Source organism: Amphiura filiformis, chromosome 17, assembly GCF_039555335.1.
Source record: "Amphiura filiformis chromosome 17, Afil_fr2py, whole genome shotgun sequence".
Taxonomy (NCBI): Eukaryota; Metazoa; Echinodermata; class Ophiuroidea; order Amphilepidida; family Amphiuridae; genus Amphiura; species Amphiura filiformis.
Window position 1 is genome coordinate 36,034,699 of NC_092644.1, and position 21,820 is coordinate 36,056,518.

A 21,820-nucleotide genomic window follows, 5' to 3' on the forward strand; every position below is an offset into this window, starting at 1 on the left:
CTGTAGAGGGCGGACTGATTAGAAAGTAGCCACTTTAGGGACCGTTCACAAACACTTGTTAGGGGGGGGGGGCTGATGCAAAAAGGGGGTCCTGAAAATGTTTGACCCTTCTAATGGGGGCCTGGAAAAATTGAGTTTATATGCTTTTCTATGGGGTTGATCCATAATTTTCATGTCAGAAAGGGGGCCCTGAAATTTTTGAGGTCTGTAAAGGGGGGCCCCGAAAAATGTTTGCGATGATTTTCTTTACATCAGCCCCCCCCCTTACAAGTGTTTGTGAACGGCCCCTTACTGACGGGCTGTGCAATAATTATGTGTACCCCCGGGGTGGTGAATTTTAAAAATGGTCTGCCAAAAATCGCTTGCCCCCACCCCCCTTTGACCGTGCCAAAAAAATACCCCCCTTCTGTTGACGTGCCAAAAAACCTTTGCCCCCCTTTTGACGTGCCAAAATTTCTTTGCTCCCCCCTTACACAAGCAAGAATTTGGGGAACCCGAATTTAAAACCTTAAATTGTCTTATCATAATAATGCGAGCGCAGCGCTAGGAAATTTTGCATATTTGAATATGTTCCTAACATTTTCCTACAACTTTTTAGGGCGTAATATAGAAATGGTGCCCAAAATATCTGTGCCAAAAATCGCTTGCCCCCCCCCATTTCAACCTGCCATAAATCGCTTGACCCACCTTTCGACCTGCCAAAATGCTTGACCCCCCCCTTTGGCCTGCCAAATAATCTTTGCCCCCCCAATAATTCACAAGACCGGGGAGCTCATAATTATTGCACCACCCCTGATTACTACTCAAAATAAAGTATAGGGAACGGCCACTTTCGGTTCAATTCTAATTGAAGAGAAAGGATTTCCGATCAGACATTTAGGCCTTCTATCGCTGGCAGAATTCAGGTCGAATTATAATCATGTCATGCAAGTGTTGGTCACTCAGCGGACTCACGGCTATCGCCCTCGAATCGTAACTTACTGGCTCACGCTTGGAGGGTCGGGTCGAGTTTCGAATAATGTAACCCCAACCCTAACGTAACCCTAACCCATAATCCTAACTCATTGGTTTACATGTTACATGATTCGCCCATGGTGCTTGGTTTGCACACATGTTAGCAACCCATTGACTTTGTGTTGCGATCATTTTGATCGTGGTTCCGAACACAGATAGCGTGAACCAGTTGAACCAGTATACCGTCACACTACAACGGAGAATAAGTAAAAACAAAGTCATTAGGGAGGGTGCAATAACCATGTGTACCCCGGGGTGAAATATAGAGTAGTAAAGTGGGTTTTTTTTGCAGGCCAAAAGGGTGGGGCAAGTATTTTTGGCAGTTCGAAAGTGATTAGACAATTTAAGGTTTTGGGTTCAGCAAATATTTTTGGCACGTCAAAAATTAAATGGAAGGGCAAATTTTTTTTTTTTTTTTTTTTTTTTTTTTGGCGTGGCAAAAGATGGAATATTCTTAGCAGACCATTTAGGGAATTCGCCCGGGGTACACATAATAATTGCACAGCCCATTTGCTGCGTTCTGTCAGTCTTATTTGATTCTATGCTACAGAATAATACTGCTACGCCAATCACCAATCCATGCCCTCTTTTCTCGACGTATACCGAGGGCTGTTCTCCGAGTAGAATTGAGAGTACCATTTTCTGTGCTTATTGATTGTGCTGTCTTCTTTCATCAGCAGAGGTTTTGATAAGAACATCTTGTGGTTCCAGATCATCAAATCACGTTCAATCTGTAATAAAATTCAAAGTAATTTATTAATGACATAACATCAACGTTTAATGATGGGTATGTTTTGTGGATTCTAAAAGTGTCAGTATTAAAACACAAACAAAAAACTTTTTATAATGATATATATTCATACATAGCGGTAAACGTAAATAGAAAGCAAAATTATACTTCTACGCTACTCAAATTTGGTACACTCACCGGAGCGCTTTCATCGGGTCAACCGGCGTCTTCAGCGGATGTTATTGCTCTGAAGATTGTAGTTGCTAGTGATGTAGTACTAGGACACCTCCGATGACGTCACGCGTCACAGATGTTGATGATGTCAAGTTCAAAGCGGCCAGTTCCAAGTCAGCGATCAAGGAACATATCGACAGGAGCAAAGGACGCCAGATTGACTGGGAGAACGTAAAAGTGTTAGAAAGGGAGTCCAAGGACTTCCCTCGCAAGGTCTTGGAAGCAATCTAAAAGACCCAGACTGAACCGTGACAAAGGGTTGGACATCGACCCTGTCTGGGACAACCTCCTGACCTCCCGGAACCAAGGGGGCGGCACAACATCTTCAAGTTTGACGTCATCAACATCTGTGACGTCATCGGAGGTGTCCTAGTACTACATCACTAGCAACAACAATCTTCAGAGCAATAACATCCGCTGAAGACGCCGGTTGACCCGGTGAAAGCGCTCCGGTGAGTGTACCAAATTTGAGTAGCGTAGAAGTATATATAATTTTGCTTTCTAAAAAACTTTTTATATAGAATTGCAGATTCATATGTAGTGGTAATTAAATGAGAGTAATTCAAAGTAAACTTCAACACTGTTTTTTTTTTCGCTTACCGGGAGCGCTTTCGAAGAACTTCCTCGTCATCAGCCGATGTTGTTGGCTCAGATGTTTCCTGATCCGGTTGGCCTCTAGCTGTTTCCAAGAAATACATCAGAGCCAACAACATCGGCTGAAGACGAGGAAGTACCTAGAAAGCGCTCCCGGTAATATCGGCCTTGCGATAAGTCAACCTTTTAGAATACAAAATTATGTCAACTTTCCACACCCCGGATCAACGTGTGCGCAGACAAAAGGGAATAATCTACAATTTATACAAGTTGTCCCATAAAAAGCGGGCTCCATCAATTAATGTGATGATATTTTACAATCTGTTTTCAACAACTAGACCGTGTTTACATAATGTGAAAGCTACATCTGTTAGCTATACTTTGCAGAAAACCAGAGCTCGTTTGATAAAACAGATTTGAAGATATGATCTCGAACGTAAAAATGGTTGCAGGATAAATTTTGCAATTTTCTGTTGACTTTAAAGGTTCGGATAGCGACGTTTTCACGTATTTTTTGTGGGACCTGAGAGCACATCATGTCGAATTGTGAAAATGAGGAATGTCCTTGTGATATCAAAAAATTTGGATTTTTTGAAATTCGAGATATAATACACATTTTATGGCAAATGATTGAAAATTAATATTTTTGAAATCCATCAGTCCTCGAAGTAAATTGTATAAATCTAATGATAATTATACTTTAGGTGTATAAAGCTAGGATGAAAAGCCGATGATCAATCGAAAAATTGACCTTTCATATAATTTTTTCCAAAAGTCAAAATTTTTAATTGATCATCGGCTTTTCATCCCAGCTTCACTATTGTCTACCTGAACGCTTTCGGCCCACATAATCAACTTCGCAAATATTCTTGGAACGTATCGATGTGCATAGACACAATGGGTTAGTTTCTGTACCAACGGCTCGACAGGGGTAACGCAGTGTATAAAGACTACTTCACCAATAATTGGTAAATATATTCTTAAATACGTTACTCCAGGTCCAGTCTACAGAAAGAGATGTTAGTAAAGAAGCAAGCAATGATATTTGTTAGATTTATAGCATTACATGCAAATGAAAGCAAGTTAGTATATTAGAGTTAAATCGTTTTCCGTCGGGGAAGTTCATCTTGGGAAAACTCTTTCAGTTTCCCGGAGGCATCAACTGCGGTTAACAAACCGGGTTATCAAAACTCTCTGCATGCATATCAATATTAATCTTCTTAATCAATTATGAAAATCACTCAAACAAGATCGGAATGGGCTTTCTTTTTTTGTAGTGTTTATAATACCTGTGTGACCGGGAATCGGAAAGAGTTTTCCCAAGATGAACTTCCCCGATGGAAAACGACTTAGGCATCAAACTACGGCAGCTTTCGGCTAGTAAAATTATCCGTTCATTCATCAATACGAATGTTCTTAATCAATTAAGAAGTATGACCACTGAACCAAGTGTGGACTTTCTTGTTTTTGTTAGTTCTTGCACTGTTAGCGTATAGTTACAGTTTGATCAGCTCGTAACGGGCCACAGCGTCATCATCCCTATATCTTCGTGTCAAAAATTGCCGTGATAGTACGGCGAATCCTCTCGTTTTTCAATAGCTACGCATGGCGATTTTGTTCGAGATAGGCCGAGCGACTCAGGCTAAGCATAGTACGACTATCATGTGAGATACTACCAAGTTCTATTCTACAAATTATTACGATTTGCGCATGCTCTAGTATCCCATATGGTGTTGCTATTACAAGGAAATTAGATTTGTTTTGAGGAAACCCCCAGGTTTTGTTTTTAATACACTAACTTGAAATTAAATACACTAATTAGCGACCATTGCTGTTGGCTCTGGATAAATTTTTACCGCATTTTGGCGTAACGATTTTTAAATCGTAAGTTAAAATTGTGATATATTTAATTTCGAGAATTACAATTATATAAAGGAACACAAATAGCCCATTCACCTAAAATCCAGGTGCTTGTATTGAATATTCGATCACACGTGTATTTCACAATGCATATGTAATCTATGTCAACAATAGGATATTGATTTCACCAACGGAGTATGGAGCTATGAAAAAAATATTTATAATACAGGGTGTTGACACTGTGCGGGCCTTATAACATCGCGGATTAATATCAATATATTTTCTTTCGAGAATTGTCATGTGACAACTCATCAGAAGTATCACGAATTATTAATTAAAGTCCTATACTTTGCCTACTTTATTTAACACATACAATATGGACCAGCCAGGTCAACGATATCACTCTTCATCATGTGGATCATTATATTTTTCGGCGTAGTGGTAAAAGCCTTTACATTTCCCGCCGATTGCGAGCTGATCAAAGTACGGTGTTCTCACAAAATGACACAATGTTAATTGCTTATGACATGTATACGCTGGCGAAGTTACGTAATTAATCGGATTAATTACCATAGCAATAGGTGAAAACAATTTTGAACATATCGCGCTGCACTACAAGCAGGTTACACTCATCACCTGCGTATGTCTGCAATCAATGATTGAATACAATACTGGTCTTTTCAAAGATACTAATCTTACAGGTGCAAGTGATCAGCATGATATGGTTCAATGAGAGTACCGCGTGAACGTATCAGTGCAGCGCGGTTTATTCAAAAATTGTTTTCACCTATTGCTATGGTAGTTAATCCGATTATTACGTGACTTCGCCAGCGTATACTCCATCGTGTTATTAGTTTCCGTTACAACACAGATTCTATAATCTGTGGTTACAACGAACGCTGGGTATTCAGTTGCGATTTTATATTTAAAAAAAATGAAAGACAGAGATAAAAAGAATTAATTGCGTCTGACCTCATCTGTCAATCAAACTCGAGCATGGTTTGTTTACAAGTGTCGTGATGATGACTTGCTGAACGCGGCGGAATAACCGGGCGCCTTATTATTAATTTTGCACCTTCAAACATGCAAACCCATCAAAAGTTAGGTCTTTATAGTAGGAAACTTTCTTTCGCGAAGGCACCATGTCAACAATGCCTAGAAAAGCTGCTTTTTGCCTTGTAAAATGCGTAATTTTTCGCCATTTGCTGCTATTCCTTTTCTCCGATCAGCACCAAATAGACCGGTCTTCCTTTTACGCGCTATTAAAGCCTTAATGTACGATCTTTTTAAATTTTTAGATTTTTCTTTTTTTCTTCTAAAATGATAATATGCAATCATTATGAAAGTTCCCAATACATTTGGACGCGAAAAACATTGGGAATTTTCAAAGAAACAACATCATAAACTTCACCTCTATCAGTCGAAACATATCGCACTATTTGGATCAGGACAGCGAGTGCGGCCTTAGAGTTAGTCTCCTACGCGGCCAGTTTGGTTACGCTCCCTCCACATGTGGAGGGAGCGTAACCAAGCTAGTTTTGTACGAGACTACGGTTTGCGATCGTGGCCGACATAAAGTCATAATCTAAAAAATTATGACTTTATGTCGGACCAACAGAATCGTCCCATTTTACTACAAATAGGACGAATTTGACAGTTTGCTCATAGATTTAAGTTATAACATGTGTAAGTATTACAAATATGCCAAAAAATCGGTTTTGAAAAAAATAAAGGTAGGCCTAAATTCTGAAAAAAGATCGTACATTATGACTTTAACCTGTGTTAACCAATCAAGGATCGTAATTGACAGTGACATCAGACGCGATAAATTCTTTTTATCTCTAAGTCCTCCCCTGAATTTCACGATTATTAATATCATTCATTAACTGTGTTATTACATGGTTAAGGGGGTTGTTCTTCCCAGTTTATATTGCCGCAGTGAAAAAACGTTGTCGCAACGGTAAACCACACGCGAAAAACGTTGAATGGTACCCCTTACGTGTTAGTACACCTTGAGCAAATAGCATCACCAGTATCACACCAAGCCCAGTAAACACAAAACGTTTTTGAAAACATTCGCAAAAGGTTTTTTTTTTTTAAGTTGAACGTTTAAATGACAGGTTGATGATAAAAGGGGTACAAAGTATACTCGTACAAAACATTTTAATAACATTCAATAATGCTTTTGAGAACTTACTGCAAAACATTCTAACATTATTAGGCCTAAGTGTTGCCAAAATATTTTACACAACTAATCGGCAAAATATTTTGCTATAACATTCATTCGACATCATTTATATATATTTTGTTGTGGTGTTTCCCACATACAAAATGTAATATGATGCGTTTTCACAACCTTTATATAACTTAAAACATATAAATGTTATTAAAACGTTTTTACGTAAAAAAAAACATTTTGTGTTTGCCGAGAGGTTTAAAAGGTTAATTGAATGGGCTATTCCAGAAAATAGATGCACACCCCTATAGAGGAGTTCGGATATCCGGACTTTTTGTCCAGTCGTGACTGTTGGAAATTCAGACTTTTAAAGTGCCCAAAGGTAAAAAAATCCGGCAGAAAAATAGTTTAAAATCAGAAATCCTCAATTTGAGAGCTCATTTTCAACATTTCCGTGATTTCCCCTTCATTTGATTGGATTTCCAAGCTTTTTCCAGTAACATTGGCAACTGGAAATCCAGTTGTTTTCAGAAAGCAAACGTGGAAATCCGGACATTTCTTTGATTGAAAATTTACTCCTGTATAGGGGGTGTGCACCTATTTTCTGGAATAGCCACAGAGTACGTCACATAGCCTATTCTATGTTGTTATAATAGCAATGTTAGTATCACGATTTAGCATTTCCAACTGTTATACGTTGTTATGACCAAGTTATCGGGTCTCCTTCATGCACATATCCAATCATGCGAAACATTATACGCATGCTCATACTCACTTGTACACGTTCAACCCACATAAATATCTTGGCGAGAGGTCTGGGTACCTCCGATTAGTATAAATACAATGGACCAACTTTTGGACAAGGGGTTCCACAGGGGTCACTGTTTGGACCAACACAGAGTACCCAAAAGCTGAGTGATCGATATTTAGATGACACAGGCCTGGGCCAATCTTTGGTGGTAAAAGGTAAGGGGGAAGGCAAAAAGAAAGAAAAATATTGAATTTGTTGTATTAAATTTCTACAATGAAAATGATAATCTGTCTGGATATACTAGTACGTTTGCTTCTGCTTTGGTGTTAGATGACTCCATAAAAAAATTAGGAGACGCCATTTTGTAAGTGTCATTATCAATAAAATGTTCATGCATCCTCTATGGTCATCGAAAATAATATCGCTTTATTCTGTATTATATTCGCCGTCGTACAGAATACCTAAGTTACTGTTTCATGCACTGTGTTTGCATATCTGTTAGCAATCCATTGAGTTTGTATTGTGATCATTTTGATCGTGCTCCGAACACAGATAGCGTGATCCAGTTGACCGGGCAACGATCAGTTTTGATGTCATAAGACGGTGAATTATGTGTGTGATTAATTCGCAACTTATCCCTCGCTTAAAGCAATACCGTAATATATAAGTTTATCAATGCTCAAACTAACAGGAATTACATACCCAATGACCAACCTAAATTTTGGAAACTTGTCATCATTCTAAGACTCGGTGATTTACAAGTTGCTATGCAGTCATTGTTGGCAATGTAATGAATTAAACTCATGGAATAAACACCAAAACGTTGGGGTTTTTACTCAAATTTCAAAAGAAAGGTGTCCTTGTTACCACTAGGGGTAAATAACAAGGAAAACCTAAGGAAACACTGGAAACAAACAAAATAACAAGGAAAATAGTGAGGATTCAGTGGCAATTGTCGTTTCATCGCTTTATGTCCAGTTATGGGCAACCACAGATAATGGAATTACAGTATGGTGTTTGAAAACTTGCCAGAAGAAGGTCTATGACGCTTTTAAGCGTGGCAACCATTATGTGTGTGGCCAATGGTTAAGGTGCAGGTTTAGGGGTTTGATTCCCGGTCGAAATCATTTTCCTGTTTCTTCCTTATGATATAGTACTACGGTGGGGAAGCTGTTTAGAATATACATGTACAAATAATACTGAAAAGTAACTGAAGTCATTTGACTTACTTGGTGTGCTCTGGCTCTCAGCGTTGTTAAAGGTACAGTGCGACCAAATGCTGCTATAGAATGATCTAACGTGAGGATACCAATATGTTTATTATCTTCATCTTGTGTCCATCCGCCATCCCACACATGTTTTATCCATTGCCATACCCTACAAGGAGAACAAAAATATATGTTTTAACGTATATTGTACGCACCTGTATGCTTCTACTTACTTCCGCAAGCTTGCTGCAATTGTGTATGCTTGCTGCAAGCTTGCACAGGCTTTTTGCCCAATCATATTTTCTTGTCTGACCATGCCGACGGCGAATGGTTGAACCCATAAGAGTTTACAAGTGCATGTGCCGCGGTTTTGGGGTAGGTCTACCTTTTCAGCGATTTTGGTATATATTGGGTTTCCACTGGTTGCCTGTTGCCCAAAGAATACAGTTCAAGAGTCTTCTCCAGACATTTAAAGCATTTCACACCCAATCACCTGATTACATCTCTTCTTATTTTTATTTTCAACCTCGGACCCACAAAACATCTTATGCGCTTCGATCTGACGCTGCTGTCACATTTGAAGTGCCTCGTTTGCAAGAAACAAGCTGGCGATCGCGCCTTGGGGGCCGCGCCTTTGGAACGAGTTGCCCACCACTGTCCGAGGTCAAGAAAATATTACCACTTTCAAGAATCTCCTTAAAACCCACCTCTTTCCCACTGATTAGCTCATTTTCCTTTCTTGTCTTTCTCTCTTTTAGCGCTTTGCCTACTTTTGTAAAAGGCGCTTTATAAATCACATTGTTTATGTTTATGTTTACCAATGTACCAATTGGGTGTATTTGGGCAAAATGTTCCTTAAAAAGCACCAATTTTGGGAAATTTGGTGATGGGTTGCAAAAACAAAAAAACAAAATACATAGTAGAAAGTCAGCATCCGAAAGATGGGTGACACAACCCCGTGCAAAAAAAATCTCGAATACTCCTCCCCAGGAGGAGTGTAACTTACCATGTGAATTGGTATCTAAGATCCCTACCAGCAGCTAAGAATGGTGTGTGTAAATGATACAGGTGGGCTACATCCGCACCGTTCTCGGGAATCTCCTGTTCAGGGAAAATGCAAAGGAAAGATTGCTTAAGGTTATTAATTATTTTAAACTGTTGTGATTTGGTAGTTCACAGCATCTTACGAATGGTAGTGAGTTTTGGCAAAAACTACATTGCTCAATTCATAGCGAACGTGTAGAAGAATTAAAATATCACAGATATACTTTTATAGGTGCTGCGGTTCTTGAGTTACGTTGCAAAGAGGGCTGAAACAACAACACTTTTGTAAAACGTAAATAACTCATTGACAATAGATTAAGCAAGTTTGCAAAGTATACAATTTGTAGAATGAAGTTTTGCAAAACATAAAGGTGTTAATTTTCAATAATATATTGATATAGATAATGAAAATCGATTTTTAGGTTGCTTCGACCAACAATACCTCGTCTACCCTTAAACTTGTTTAAATAAAATATAAAGCCCAGACAATGTACAACATAAATTCAATCTTATTTGTATAGGTGAATAATATAAAAGTCATAAAATATATATTTTGGTAATTTCAAGAGAGGCTTTGGATTTGGAAGAAGTATGCTTTGGATTTGGAAGAAGTATACTTTTCAATAAGCATTCACTTCATTTCAGAATAAGGGTAGTTTATGATGACGGCATAACATGATTTTAGCTCAATAAAATATGTTATAACTATTAGAATAATATTTAACTGACTAAGAATGAGATGTGCCGGTATCCTCTACTCAAAACATTGGACCTGCCTGTCATCTACCACACGATAGAGGATAGTAATAGTAAACACAAAAAATTTTATATCGTTTTTAATATTATGTTGCGTCTTTGATTGATCCGCAGGTAGACATATCCCGCAACCTGTATAGTTACTTTAAAAAATAATTCTATTTTTTGTAGGCCTACCTCAATATGTGCATTGACATAGTGTTCAGTGAACCCGTGGTATTTCAGTTCTCCATTTTTGATTCCTTCAATTTCTGGCGGAAACCAATCTGGTTCTTCTCCCTCAGCGTGAAACCACAACATGATTTCGCCGTTAACTTCCACGCATTTCCACGCTTTCGTCTTGGCAAAGGATGGAACTAAAACGAAACAATCAAATCAAATACACTTGTTATAAGAAATCATTATAAATGTTTGTATGTCGCTATCACCTGTCTCATCAAAGTCTTGTTTGATGAGACAGTCAGACAGGTGCCCTGTTCCATTCTTGCTTAATAAGCTCCTAGATGACTTGATGAAGTCATTGCATTCACAAATGTTCTCAAAACTTTATACGTATCTCTCCTGATGTTCTTGGTCTGAGCAACTGACATGATTGAGAGCTTCAACCATGTCAACAGGTTCACCGTTGACAAGCTTATGAAACAAACTGTCGTAATAAGGAGTAGGCTATAGCTCAGACTTCTTGTAGGACCGCTGAAGAAATGATGGCTCCGAAAAGCGCCGTACAACTCCTAGTACAATATTGACAGGTTGCAATTCCTTATGCCTTGTTTCTTATCCGTCTAGTATTATTCAAAATCACATCACATAAGAGTGCGTTTTAATAGTTAGACGGGCGTATTAGGAACAACACCAAAGAAATCACAACCTCTCAATTTTTGTAGTCGGGCTGTCAACACCTTGATAGCTTTAAATTGTCAGAGTAGCATGATTTGTATTATGAATATCAGTATAACGTAATTAAATAACATCAATGTTACCTTTTTGTGTATATGGAATATCCACACATTTTCCATCTGAACCTCTAAAGATCCATCCATGGAAGGGACATTCTATACAGTCACCTTTGACAATTCCTCCGACCCCCAGGTTTGCCCCTAAATGAGGACAATAAGCATCCACAATGTAGGCTTGTCCATTTTCTCCTCTGTAAACGGCTAATTCTTTACCTGCACATAACATGGTATAGAAACAAACATTTATTAAGAATCTCATACGTCAATAGTTTTCTCTTCTCTTCATATGTCATCATGTGGTTTAAAGGTCATATATATTGCTCGGACAACATCATATCATTGGCTAGCTAATATTATGAGGACAGTGAAAATGACTCTTTTTTGTTGTTGAGAAAATAAGACGTTTAAAATTGATATTCCGCAAAAACCAACTTAAGCGGTGAGTTCCTTCGAACGAGACAGATTTGACCTAGAAAAAAGTTGACGTCATGAAATGAGATGTGCCTGCTTTGAGAGAAGGAACTGTAAACGCTCTCATCAAGATATTCCAATATTGTCTAAAGTTATGTAAAATTGTGTAAAATTTGTATATTTATCGCACATAATTTCTGCGTAGCGTGGAGAATCATTTGCATAGGATTTTGGAGAAAAAATGTGATAATTTTAGGGAAATATAGAATGGTGGAAGAAATAAATGAAACATTTTCCTGAAATGTGTAGACCATACTGTTTCTGTTCCTATTGATTTCGATACTGAAACAATTCTTAAAATGAAGTTGTTGGATGATTTTAGTTGGTGTTTCTAGAGTGTGTAGAGATTGTAGATATTGTTGAGAGGGCACTCTATTCACGAGATTTCTTTTCCAACGCCAAAATAGCACGAATTTTGGTGGTTTGTGAGTGAAGAGTGTCCGCACTATTGAATGACTACGTACTGTTCAATAGGTTTTTGTAAATGACCAAGTGTCATTAGGTAGATGTAGGCTTCTTTTGCATTGTTAAGATCAACCACGCGCTGGGTATTTCGATCAACTCATTATGCGTGTTTGGCCAAGAGAGGATAATAAAGTAGCAAGTCATATGCGGTTTGGTAATGGTGAGGATGTTGCCATTTTTGACGACTTCTGACTTTTGGAGCTTTTTGGTAAGCCCAAAATGAATCAATAAAATCGTGCATAAGATATTTGCGGGGATATTTGGGCGGGATTACCCGTGGGATTACAACAATTTAGAAAATAATTGGGCATTTCTGGGTTGGGTATTATAGATTCTATAGAATTTAAGTATGATTTATTTTCGATGGTAAACATATTTTCACTTTCAAAGTTAGTAGTTTTCATAATTATAAAAAGCACATATAAATATATAATTGTTAGAGTATGGGATCATTTTGAAAATTAATAATTGCGAAACGCCGGCGGTAGAGATCAGCAATAAATGTGTAGGGCCTATTTCATTAACCAACCGTTATTTCATTAACTAACCGTTATTTTTTAAACTTGGCAAAACCTCGACCGAGGTTTTTAATTTCTAACTCTAAACTTATAACTGTATAAAACATTAACATGAATAAATTATATACTAATTCTCCAGTCTCCACAGTGACTGAACTTGAAATGACAAGCTTTCGTCAACATTCAGGTGTTGTAAAAACAATGATCTTTTAAACTTAACCTTGAACCCCATTTATCATGACATATCAATCATGATAATAAATGTAAGACATGCATTCATATATGTATATATTTTACATATTTTATGTGTCTTCATATTTATCTTTCCTTTTTGTTTAAGGTGGGTGGGTGTTTGTGTGTCACTAATGTTCACGGGGAACCCCAGACGGGGCCGGCGGGACGGTGAATTAAAGGCATATTATTACATTTTCATACAAAATAGATTAGCATTTCTTTGCCATAAAATGTTAGCTTTTACTGTCAGATATATATGCCCTTTTATTTTTGAGCCGAACAACTAAGCAAAAGCAAAGAAACTTTGAACTTGTTCAAAGAAAAAAGCAAAGAATATTGGAATTTACTACCAACGCACGCCGATGTCGCCAATACGTATCACTCCTTCGGTCGTTTTGTGGTACGATCCTTTATTGTGTAGATCACCGTCCTGTGTTTTATTCAAAATCTAGGATTTTGATACAGCACCTTGAGTCTTGATTTTCGCAGGGTATGTTGGTTTAATAAAGTACAATATAATCGTGTAAAAAAAAAGAATTTTGAAAAATATTGAGGGCGTCCTCCCCAGGAAATGTTATAATATGGCCGACCATGATGGGGGAGGGGGACCGGGCCTGATGGGTGGGGCGGCACAAGCAACTTTTCGGCAATTTTCCTGTGGGATTTTCTAAATTTTCAAATCGACTGGGCCCGTGCCCCTATAACGCTACACACTCTGTGCTGGGGAGAGGGCCTACAGCCCCCCTGCCCCCGTTATTGGGTCCTCGGCCCGGTCCCTGGATAGTCAGTCTACCGACATATGTACAATATTAACCAAATTGGTCTAAATGTGATGGGCTAATTCTTTTGGCATGTTTCAGTCGAAATTCATGTAATTTGAAATTCTGAAAGAAATGTCGTTGTTTAATAACAAAATTTTAGGTACCCCGGTATATGCATCCTTAACCTACATGTTTCCCCAGCGTGAAAACATACATAATTTATATATATTGGATGCGTGAGGGACGTGCTTTTTGGACTTTGTACCAGGTTCGCACGGGGTAGTTTGCCTGAGGTTTGTCTCGTTGGCCAATGCTATGGTTAATGGTAAATCAAAATCATGTTCACATTTTGCGTTTGTGTATAATTATCTATCATGTATATGTTAAATGGCGGATTGACCGTGGAAATGAACTTTAATTCACACCATGAGCTGTTGATTGTTCAGTTTGGCAAAAAAAACCATGTTATTTTCCTATAGCATGCGGGGAATGTGAAGTAGTTTTTCACTTAAGCTCGTTTGTTGTCACCCTGTTTGTTGTGTAATGTGTAAATGTTTACTCCAGTAGTGTTTTATAAGCCTATTTGCGATTTTTCCGGTGTTTTATTTATTTATTTATCTTTTTGTATTTTTGGGGTTTTTTTTGTAAGTGAAAAAAAAAAGCTAATGCGCAAAGCCGTCAAAAACATGCGCTCTACAGGAAACTTTTTTGGCCTTATATAGCTTAAAATATTATAACCCTGGGTTGTTCACTTTGGACAGATTTGGTAACGCATATAACGATATATTGGACGTCGGACGCATTACCAGAAATGCGTCCAAAATAGGGAAGCGTCGATCATAAAGTAACAGAACAGCAAACTGATTGACACGCGCTGGGTCTTTGGATCAACTTATTATGCGTGTTTGGTCAAGAGAGGATAATAAAGCAGCAAGTCATATACGGTTTGGTAATGGTGAGGATGTTGCAATTTTTGACGACTTGAATGAATCAATAAAATCGTGCATAAGATATTTGCGGGGATATTTGGGCGGGATTACCCGGGGGATTACAACAATTTAGAAAATAATTGGCATTTCTGGGTTGGGTATTATAGATTCTATAGAATTTAAGTATAATATATTTTCGATGGTAAATATATTTTCACTTTCAAAGTTAGTAGTTTTCGTAATTGCAATTTGTTAATGTTTTATAAAAAGCACATATAAATATATAATTGTTAGAGTATGGGATCATTTTGAAAATTAATAATTGCGAAACGCCGGCGGTAGAGATCAGCAATAAATGTGTAGGGCCTATTTCAGGAATTGTCGCGATTCCTGCAATAGTTTTTATGAATAGAACACAATTATTACAATAGCGGATACAATAGAACTCTATTACGGGCAAATAAACCTCGTCGCGTTGCTAATTTTCACTTCTTCTTCTTCATTAACTAACCGTTATTTCATTAACTAACCGTTATTTTTTAAACTTGGCAAAACCTCGACCGAGGTTTTCGCCAGCGTTAGCTGGCTATGATCTAATTCGGAGATCGTCTTTGTTTGCTAAAGAGATTACGGGGTACTAGCATTGGTTTGAATAACTTTGCGGAACTTTTTATGGTGAAAATATATAATAGACCTGTTATTGGATTTGTAAGAAAAAGAAAGTATGTTTTGCCGTTTCAACGAATGAAAACGAGTGAGAATTTCAAAAGTTATGGTTTGAAGGAAATATGACATTAAAAGTTCATGCCAGGCCTATAATAGTTTCCACAGCATATCAACGAAAGAAAATTATAGAATCCTTGTTATCAGGCGTTCTTAGATTTACATTCGCAGACCTCCTGGAGATCAGCACAGCATGAGATGTGAGTGTATTGATAACATGATTAAAACCTTTATGGACGTAAAAGTCAAAGTAAAAATATCCTATAATCTGTATCGTTTTATGGATAAAAATGACTCAAAATGTCATTTATGAAATAATTTATATCTTAAACATCAGTTTTGTCTTTTCAACGGAAAAATTCGATGCAATTTCAGGGCCTATTTTTGATATGGGTATAATTTATATACATGTAGGCCTATTATAATTGAACAATATCAGTCTTTATACATTTTATAATGTGCTATATTAAGTATAAATTGCGAATTAATATAAAATTAATGTGCATGTAAAAGGCAGATGATGGCAGTTTTTAGCCAATTAACTAAAAACTGCATTTCTTTATATTAATAATGAGCTAAGGGTAGCCTAAAAGGCAGAAAAGACAAAAAGACAGAACAATTTGGAGTAATTAATTGACAGGAAGTTATAGGAGTTGTTTGGTTTGCTGTTTCTGTGTGCATGTTCTCATCATTGATGGTTTGGTGGACTGTCATGAAACATGATGGATCATAAAAAAGAGTGATCCTAAAAATGCCACCACCCAAACTAATTACAAGGCATCTTCTGCATTGAAGCTGGCTTTCCCTTTAAAGGGAATTTTTATTAATTTCTAACCCTAAACTTATAACTGTATAAAACATTAACCTGAATAAATTATATACTAATTCTCCAGTCTCCACAGTGACTGAACTTGAAATGACAAGCTTTCGTCAACATTCAGGTGTTGTAAAAACAATGATCTTTTAAACTTAACCTTGAACCCCATTTATCATGACATATCAATCATGATAATAAATGTAAGACATGCATTCATATATATATATTTTACATATTTTGTGTGTCTTCATATTTATCTTTCCTTTTTGTTTAAGGTGGGTGGGTGTTTGTGTGTCACTAATGTTCACGGGGAACCCCAGACGGGTCCGGCGGGACGGTGAATTAAAGGCATATTATTACATTTTCATACAAAATAGATTAGCATTTCTTTGCCATAAAATGTTAGCTTTTACTGTCAGATATATATCCCCTTTTATTTTTGAGCCGAACAACTAAGCAAAAGCAAAGAAACTTTGAACTTGTTCAAAGAAAAAAGCAAAGAAAATTGGAATTTACTACCAACGCACGCCGATGTCGCCAATACGTATCACTCCTTCGGTCGTTTTGTGGTACGATCCTTTATTGTGTAGATCACCGTCCTGTGTTTTATTCAAAATCTAGGATTTTGATACAGCACCTTGAGTTTTGATTTTCGCAGGGTATGTTGGTTTAATAAAGTACAATATAATCGTGTAAAAAAAAGAATTTTGAAAAATATTGAGGGCGTCCTCCCCAGGAAATGTTATAATATGGCCGACCATGATGGGGGAGGGGGACCGGGCCTGATGGTTGGGGGCGGCACAAGCAACTTTTCGGCAATTTTCCTGTGGGATTTTCTAAATTTTCAAATCGACTGGGCCCGTGCCCCTATAACGCTACACACTATGTGCTGGGGGAGAGGGCCTACAGCCCCCCCCCTGGCCCGGCCCCTGGATAGTCAGTCTACCGACATATGTACAATATTAACCAAATTGGTCTAAATGTGATGGGCTAATTCTTTTGGCATGTTTCAGTCGAAATTCAAGTAATTTGAAATTCTGAAAGAAATGTCGTTGTTTAATAACAAAATTTTAGGTATAGGCCTATGCATCCTTAACCTACATGTTTCCCCAGCGTGAAAACATACATAATTTATATTGGATGCGTGAGGGACGTGCTTTTTGGACTTTGTACCAGGTTCGCACGGGGTAGTTTGCCTGAGGTTTGTCTCGTTGGCCAATGCTATGGTAAATGGTAAATCAAAATCATGTTCACATTTTGCGTTTGTGTATAATTATCTATCATGTCTATGTTAAATGGCGCATTGACCGTGGAAATGAACTCTAATTCACACCATGAGCTGTTGATTGTTCAGTTTGGCAAAAAAAACCATGTTATTTTCCTATAGCATGCGGGGAATATTATGTGAAGTAGTTTTTCACTTAAGCTCGTTTGTTGTCACCCTGTTTGTTGTGTAATGTGTAAATGTTTACTCCAGTAGTGTTTTATAAGCCTATTTGCGATTTTTCCGGTGTTTTATTTATTTATTTATCTTTTTGTATTTTTTGGGTTTTTTTTCTTTGTAATTGAAAAAAAAAAGCTAATGCGCAAAGCCGTCAAAAACATGCGCTCTACAGGAAACAAACTTTTTTGGCCTTATATAGCTTAAAATATTATAACCCTGGGTTGTTCACTTTGGACAGATTTGGTAACGCATATAACGATATTGGACGTCGGACGCATTACCGGAAGTGCGTCCAAAATAGGGAAGCGTCGCTGATGGAGACATGAAGACGCAAACCGTGAAGACGCCTTTCTCGTGGAACTAATATTTTGACCATTCTTCTGACATTGAACGGTTAAGAAATAAGGGGCAGACATCTGTGAGCGTGATTCTCCTGTTGATCATTGTTGATTGTACAAATTGCGGGACTGACAAAATATAGGATTCAAACGAAATTTCGGATGCGAAGGCCTATATCTTACTTAATTATTTAGCTATTATTATTATTTGAAACCAAATGACTCATCCCCACTTTTTCTCTATCAAAATGCATTTGGTATAAATGGAATTAGCCCATCATGTATCATAAATATTTCAATTTAAAGGCTGACAATGGCATGATATAAAATCGGACCACAATTGTTAGTGAATATATCCCGCTAAGTTTTTATTTGAACAGAAAGAGATAAATACAACGCGCGATGTGTAATTTCAGCTGATAAAACTATAGTCTGCACGTCGACCATAATTTAAAATACCAGCTTATTCGGATGTCAGTTTAGTATACAAGACAACCGATGTCAGACGCCCTTTTTACCTGATTATAAACGCGATAAAAGAAAATAGACCGGGATAAAAATAACATTGATATTTTTTCGTCGATTTTTCCCCTCGCCCCCAGTTACCATGGTTACCTCCTCCCTCCTCCATGGCTCTGGAAAAATCCAGGCTTCGCTATTGTATCTCATGCATCATACACTGCATTTCACAGTTTTAGTTCATCAAAGTTCAGTTATAAAAATCGCGTGTAAAAATCATAATTAAGAAGAAAAATACCCATGCGCGTATTCTTTTTTTTGGGGGGGGGGGGGGCCTTTGGGGCGCGGGGTAAAAGCAGGGGGCGGCCAAAACGAAGGGGCCGCGGAAGAAGAAGGGGCGGCAAAAAGAGGGGAGCGGAAGAAGAGGGCGGCAAAAAGAATTAGTAAAGAAAAAAAAGGGCGGAAAAAAAATTTGAAAAAGTAAAAAATTTGTGAAAAAATGGTATCAAAATGTGTTGCTTTTAGGGCGCTAGCACCTATAATCCTTTTTTTTTTTTTTTTCACTTTTTTTCAAACCACCGAAAAAAAAATTGGGTCAACCTTTTTCTTCACCCCCCTGGGGTAGGAGCGGTCACGATACGCCACTGATACCCCCTGCAGGGGTAGATCTTACCATAGATAGTGAATGATCTTACAATATTGTTTTGGTTTCCTTTTTGCGTAATTTTATCCTGCAGACAAATTGCAAATATAAATGGTAGTTGACCTAAATTGCACTTAATATTTGTTGTATTTATCTTTTTGTGATCAAGTTAAAACTTTGTATAAGCCAGATAGCATTCACCTAGTAAACCACATGCAAATACTTGAAACAATGCTATCAGATCTTCTGATTGAGTAATTATTTACACTGACGCAACGTACATATTTGATCATAAAATTTCATCATACAGACATAGGCCTACCCAGTCAATTAACAAATGACATGATAGGTATGACTGTGTCGTTCAACATGTTTTGCCACATGAAAACACAATACTTCTGCATAATTATATAATGGTTAATTTTACCTGCATTAGCTAAAAATATCTCCCTAACGCAAAATCTGAGATGGTTCGGCCCGTAGAAAAGGTTTTTCATCGCCTGATGCAGTTATATACTATAACCATGCTATTAACCATAGACCATTTAAAACAGTTTGGTATTGCAGTACCTCTTGTCGTCAGACAACAGGTGCATGCAAGACCCACTCTCCTCTAATGCATCACTGTAAATACTTTCCCTGAACATACTGAATGCCCTTTTAAGGACCCCTTAAACCAGTTGCTTTCAAAAAAAATATTTTGCAAAAATGCTTTTGATTTAAACTTTTGATCCAAACACAAAAATGCAAGAATGTTTGCCAAATGTTGGCCCAAAATATTTCACAATTAAACGTTTTAAAAACGTAATCATGGTCTTTATATAACTCGACATTTAAATGTTATTAAAACGTTTTGAATAAATTTTTAAGAACACTTTTGTGTGTTGCTGGGTGTTACTATATACAATCCAAGAATATGCAAAACAAAATGGCATGTGGGGATAGTGCAGTTTGGGATTCAAAGTTGATGACGGATCTCTATTAGGCCAAATAAAATATAAACATGTTTCACGTCCCCTCCCGCTTCCTTTTTTGAGGTTTCCTCAAATTTATTTTTATTTTTTGAAATTCAGTTATAACTTTTCAAAAAATATGTCTAGGAAGTTGGGATGCTTTCTATAGCCTTGTTAAGATACAAGAAACATTTTAGGAAGGTTTTGTGATCATTAGAGAGGGTGTAACTCTCAGAACAACAAATAAAAAAGGGCCTCCTCCTTTTTCCAGGCATTATTGTATACGCTAAAACAGCTCCAAGTATGGGTATTTACACCAATTTTGCGATAAAAAATAGAAAATAAAAAGCCCCCTCTTCCTCCTTTTTTTCGAAAACCCGGACGTGAAACATGTTTTATTTTTTACTTGGCCTTAAGTTAACTCCAATAAACAAAGTAAAATATTTAATTTACTCCAAGCAGCTATGATACACATTCTAAATTATTATAACATTATTATATTCATTTTTGTAAAGATGTTTAATGGTGTAAATTCAATATTAAAATGTTAGTGAACTAAAATGTAACAAGACCTGCACATAACTATTAAGATCTTGGTGTAAAACAAGCTTATTATATATTTCAAAATCACCCGATCTAGTTATCTCATCCACTTTATATTGATGTAACTAAATAGACACTCGTATCGATAAGATAAGATAATTTCGAGAGCAACAGGCACGAGACCTCTTAATTCAAACATGATTAATTAATAAATAAATGAATAGTGTCCGGGCATAGTGTAGTGTAGACAGATCAAAAAATAGTAAATGTTCTTTTCTCTATTTTTCTCTTCCTCCTCTCTCCCTTCCTGTCTCTTCTTCTTTCCTTCCCTTCCTCTTCCTCTTCCCTTCCCTTCTCTTCTTTTCTCTATTATTTTCTTCCTCCTCTTCCCTTCTTCTTCCTTTCTCTTCCTTTTCCCTTCCCTTCCCTCCCTCCCCTTCCCTTACCAAGCTCACATTGGGCGCCCCATTCCTTTTTAAAGGAATTTTTATTATGATTTGTTTGCCCTTTTTGATCTCCGTACGTATATTGATGTTCCAAAAATGACAAGTCTTATCAAATATTGACTGGAATGGCACAAATAAAATACTCTATCGAGGTAAAAAAACACAATAGAAGCTTTATTTGTTACTTCCGAATTCCGATGGTAACTGTAATGTTTGTGTTTACGTGTAGAGGATAATCCCCTTTTATAAATAATCCCTTAAATCTGAAAAGATGAACAGAGAGGAAAAGGTTCCTCCTCCATCTCGCCGACCGCAGACAGGAAGGAAGTATACGAAATGAATGACTCAAATTGACCACAGAAGTGACAAAAATAGGATAGGATGAAACAATATTCTACGGAGAACGTAAACACTATGTAAACAATCCGGTAGGCATATTGCCCGGGGGTACTCAGTACAAATGACCATGCATGTGTACGGGGACGTACCGCAAACTTGGGTAGCATTTTTGTCCTTTTGGTATATCAATAACTCCTTTTTCTATGTTCTCAATATTTTCGGACAATAGTCCAATTTTGCCTCAATCTAGCCAAAATTTGTGAAATTTCGCCAAAATTTTGGGAAAATTTGTAAAAAAATAAGACAATTTGGGTCAAATTTGGCCGAATATATTGACTTTTTGTATATTTTGTATATCAATGGGTCCAATGAGTTTCTTGACAAAATCGTATATGGATGGGTCCACTTTCAAGC

General features: G+C 37.2%; 1 protein-coding gene across 2 annotated transcripts in view; it reads right to left on the minus strand.

The window, feature by feature from the left end:
• Nucleotides 1–1,429: 1,429 nt before the first annotated feature.
• Nucleotides 1,430–21,820, minus strand: part of LOC140137714 (cholesterol 7-desaturase nvd-like) — a 30,191-nt gene continuing 9,800 nt past the window's right edge. Inside the window, exons 2-7 of one of the 2 annotated variants that reach the window (XM_072159476.1) lie at nucleotides 11,348–11,536; nucleotides 10,545–10,723; nucleotides 9,574–9,668; nucleotides 8,589–8,736; nucleotides 7,384–7,559; nucleotides 1,605–1,745 (exon numbers count right to left, since the gene is read on the minus strand). In XM_072159476.1, coding sequence (XP_072015577.1) covers nucleotides 1,730–1,745; nucleotides 7,384–7,559; nucleotides 8,589–8,736; nucleotides 9,574–9,668; nucleotides 10,545–10,723; nucleotides 11,348–11,536 — 803 coding nt within the window. In that variant the 3' untranslated portion in view covers nucleotides 1,605–1,729. Of the gene's footprint in view, nucleotides 1,746–7,383; nucleotides 7,560–8,588; nucleotides 8,737–9,573; nucleotides 9,669–10,544; nucleotides 10,724–11,347; nucleotides 11,537–21,820 lie in introns of both variants that reach the window. The other variant, XM_072159477.1, reaches the window with a different exon arrangement.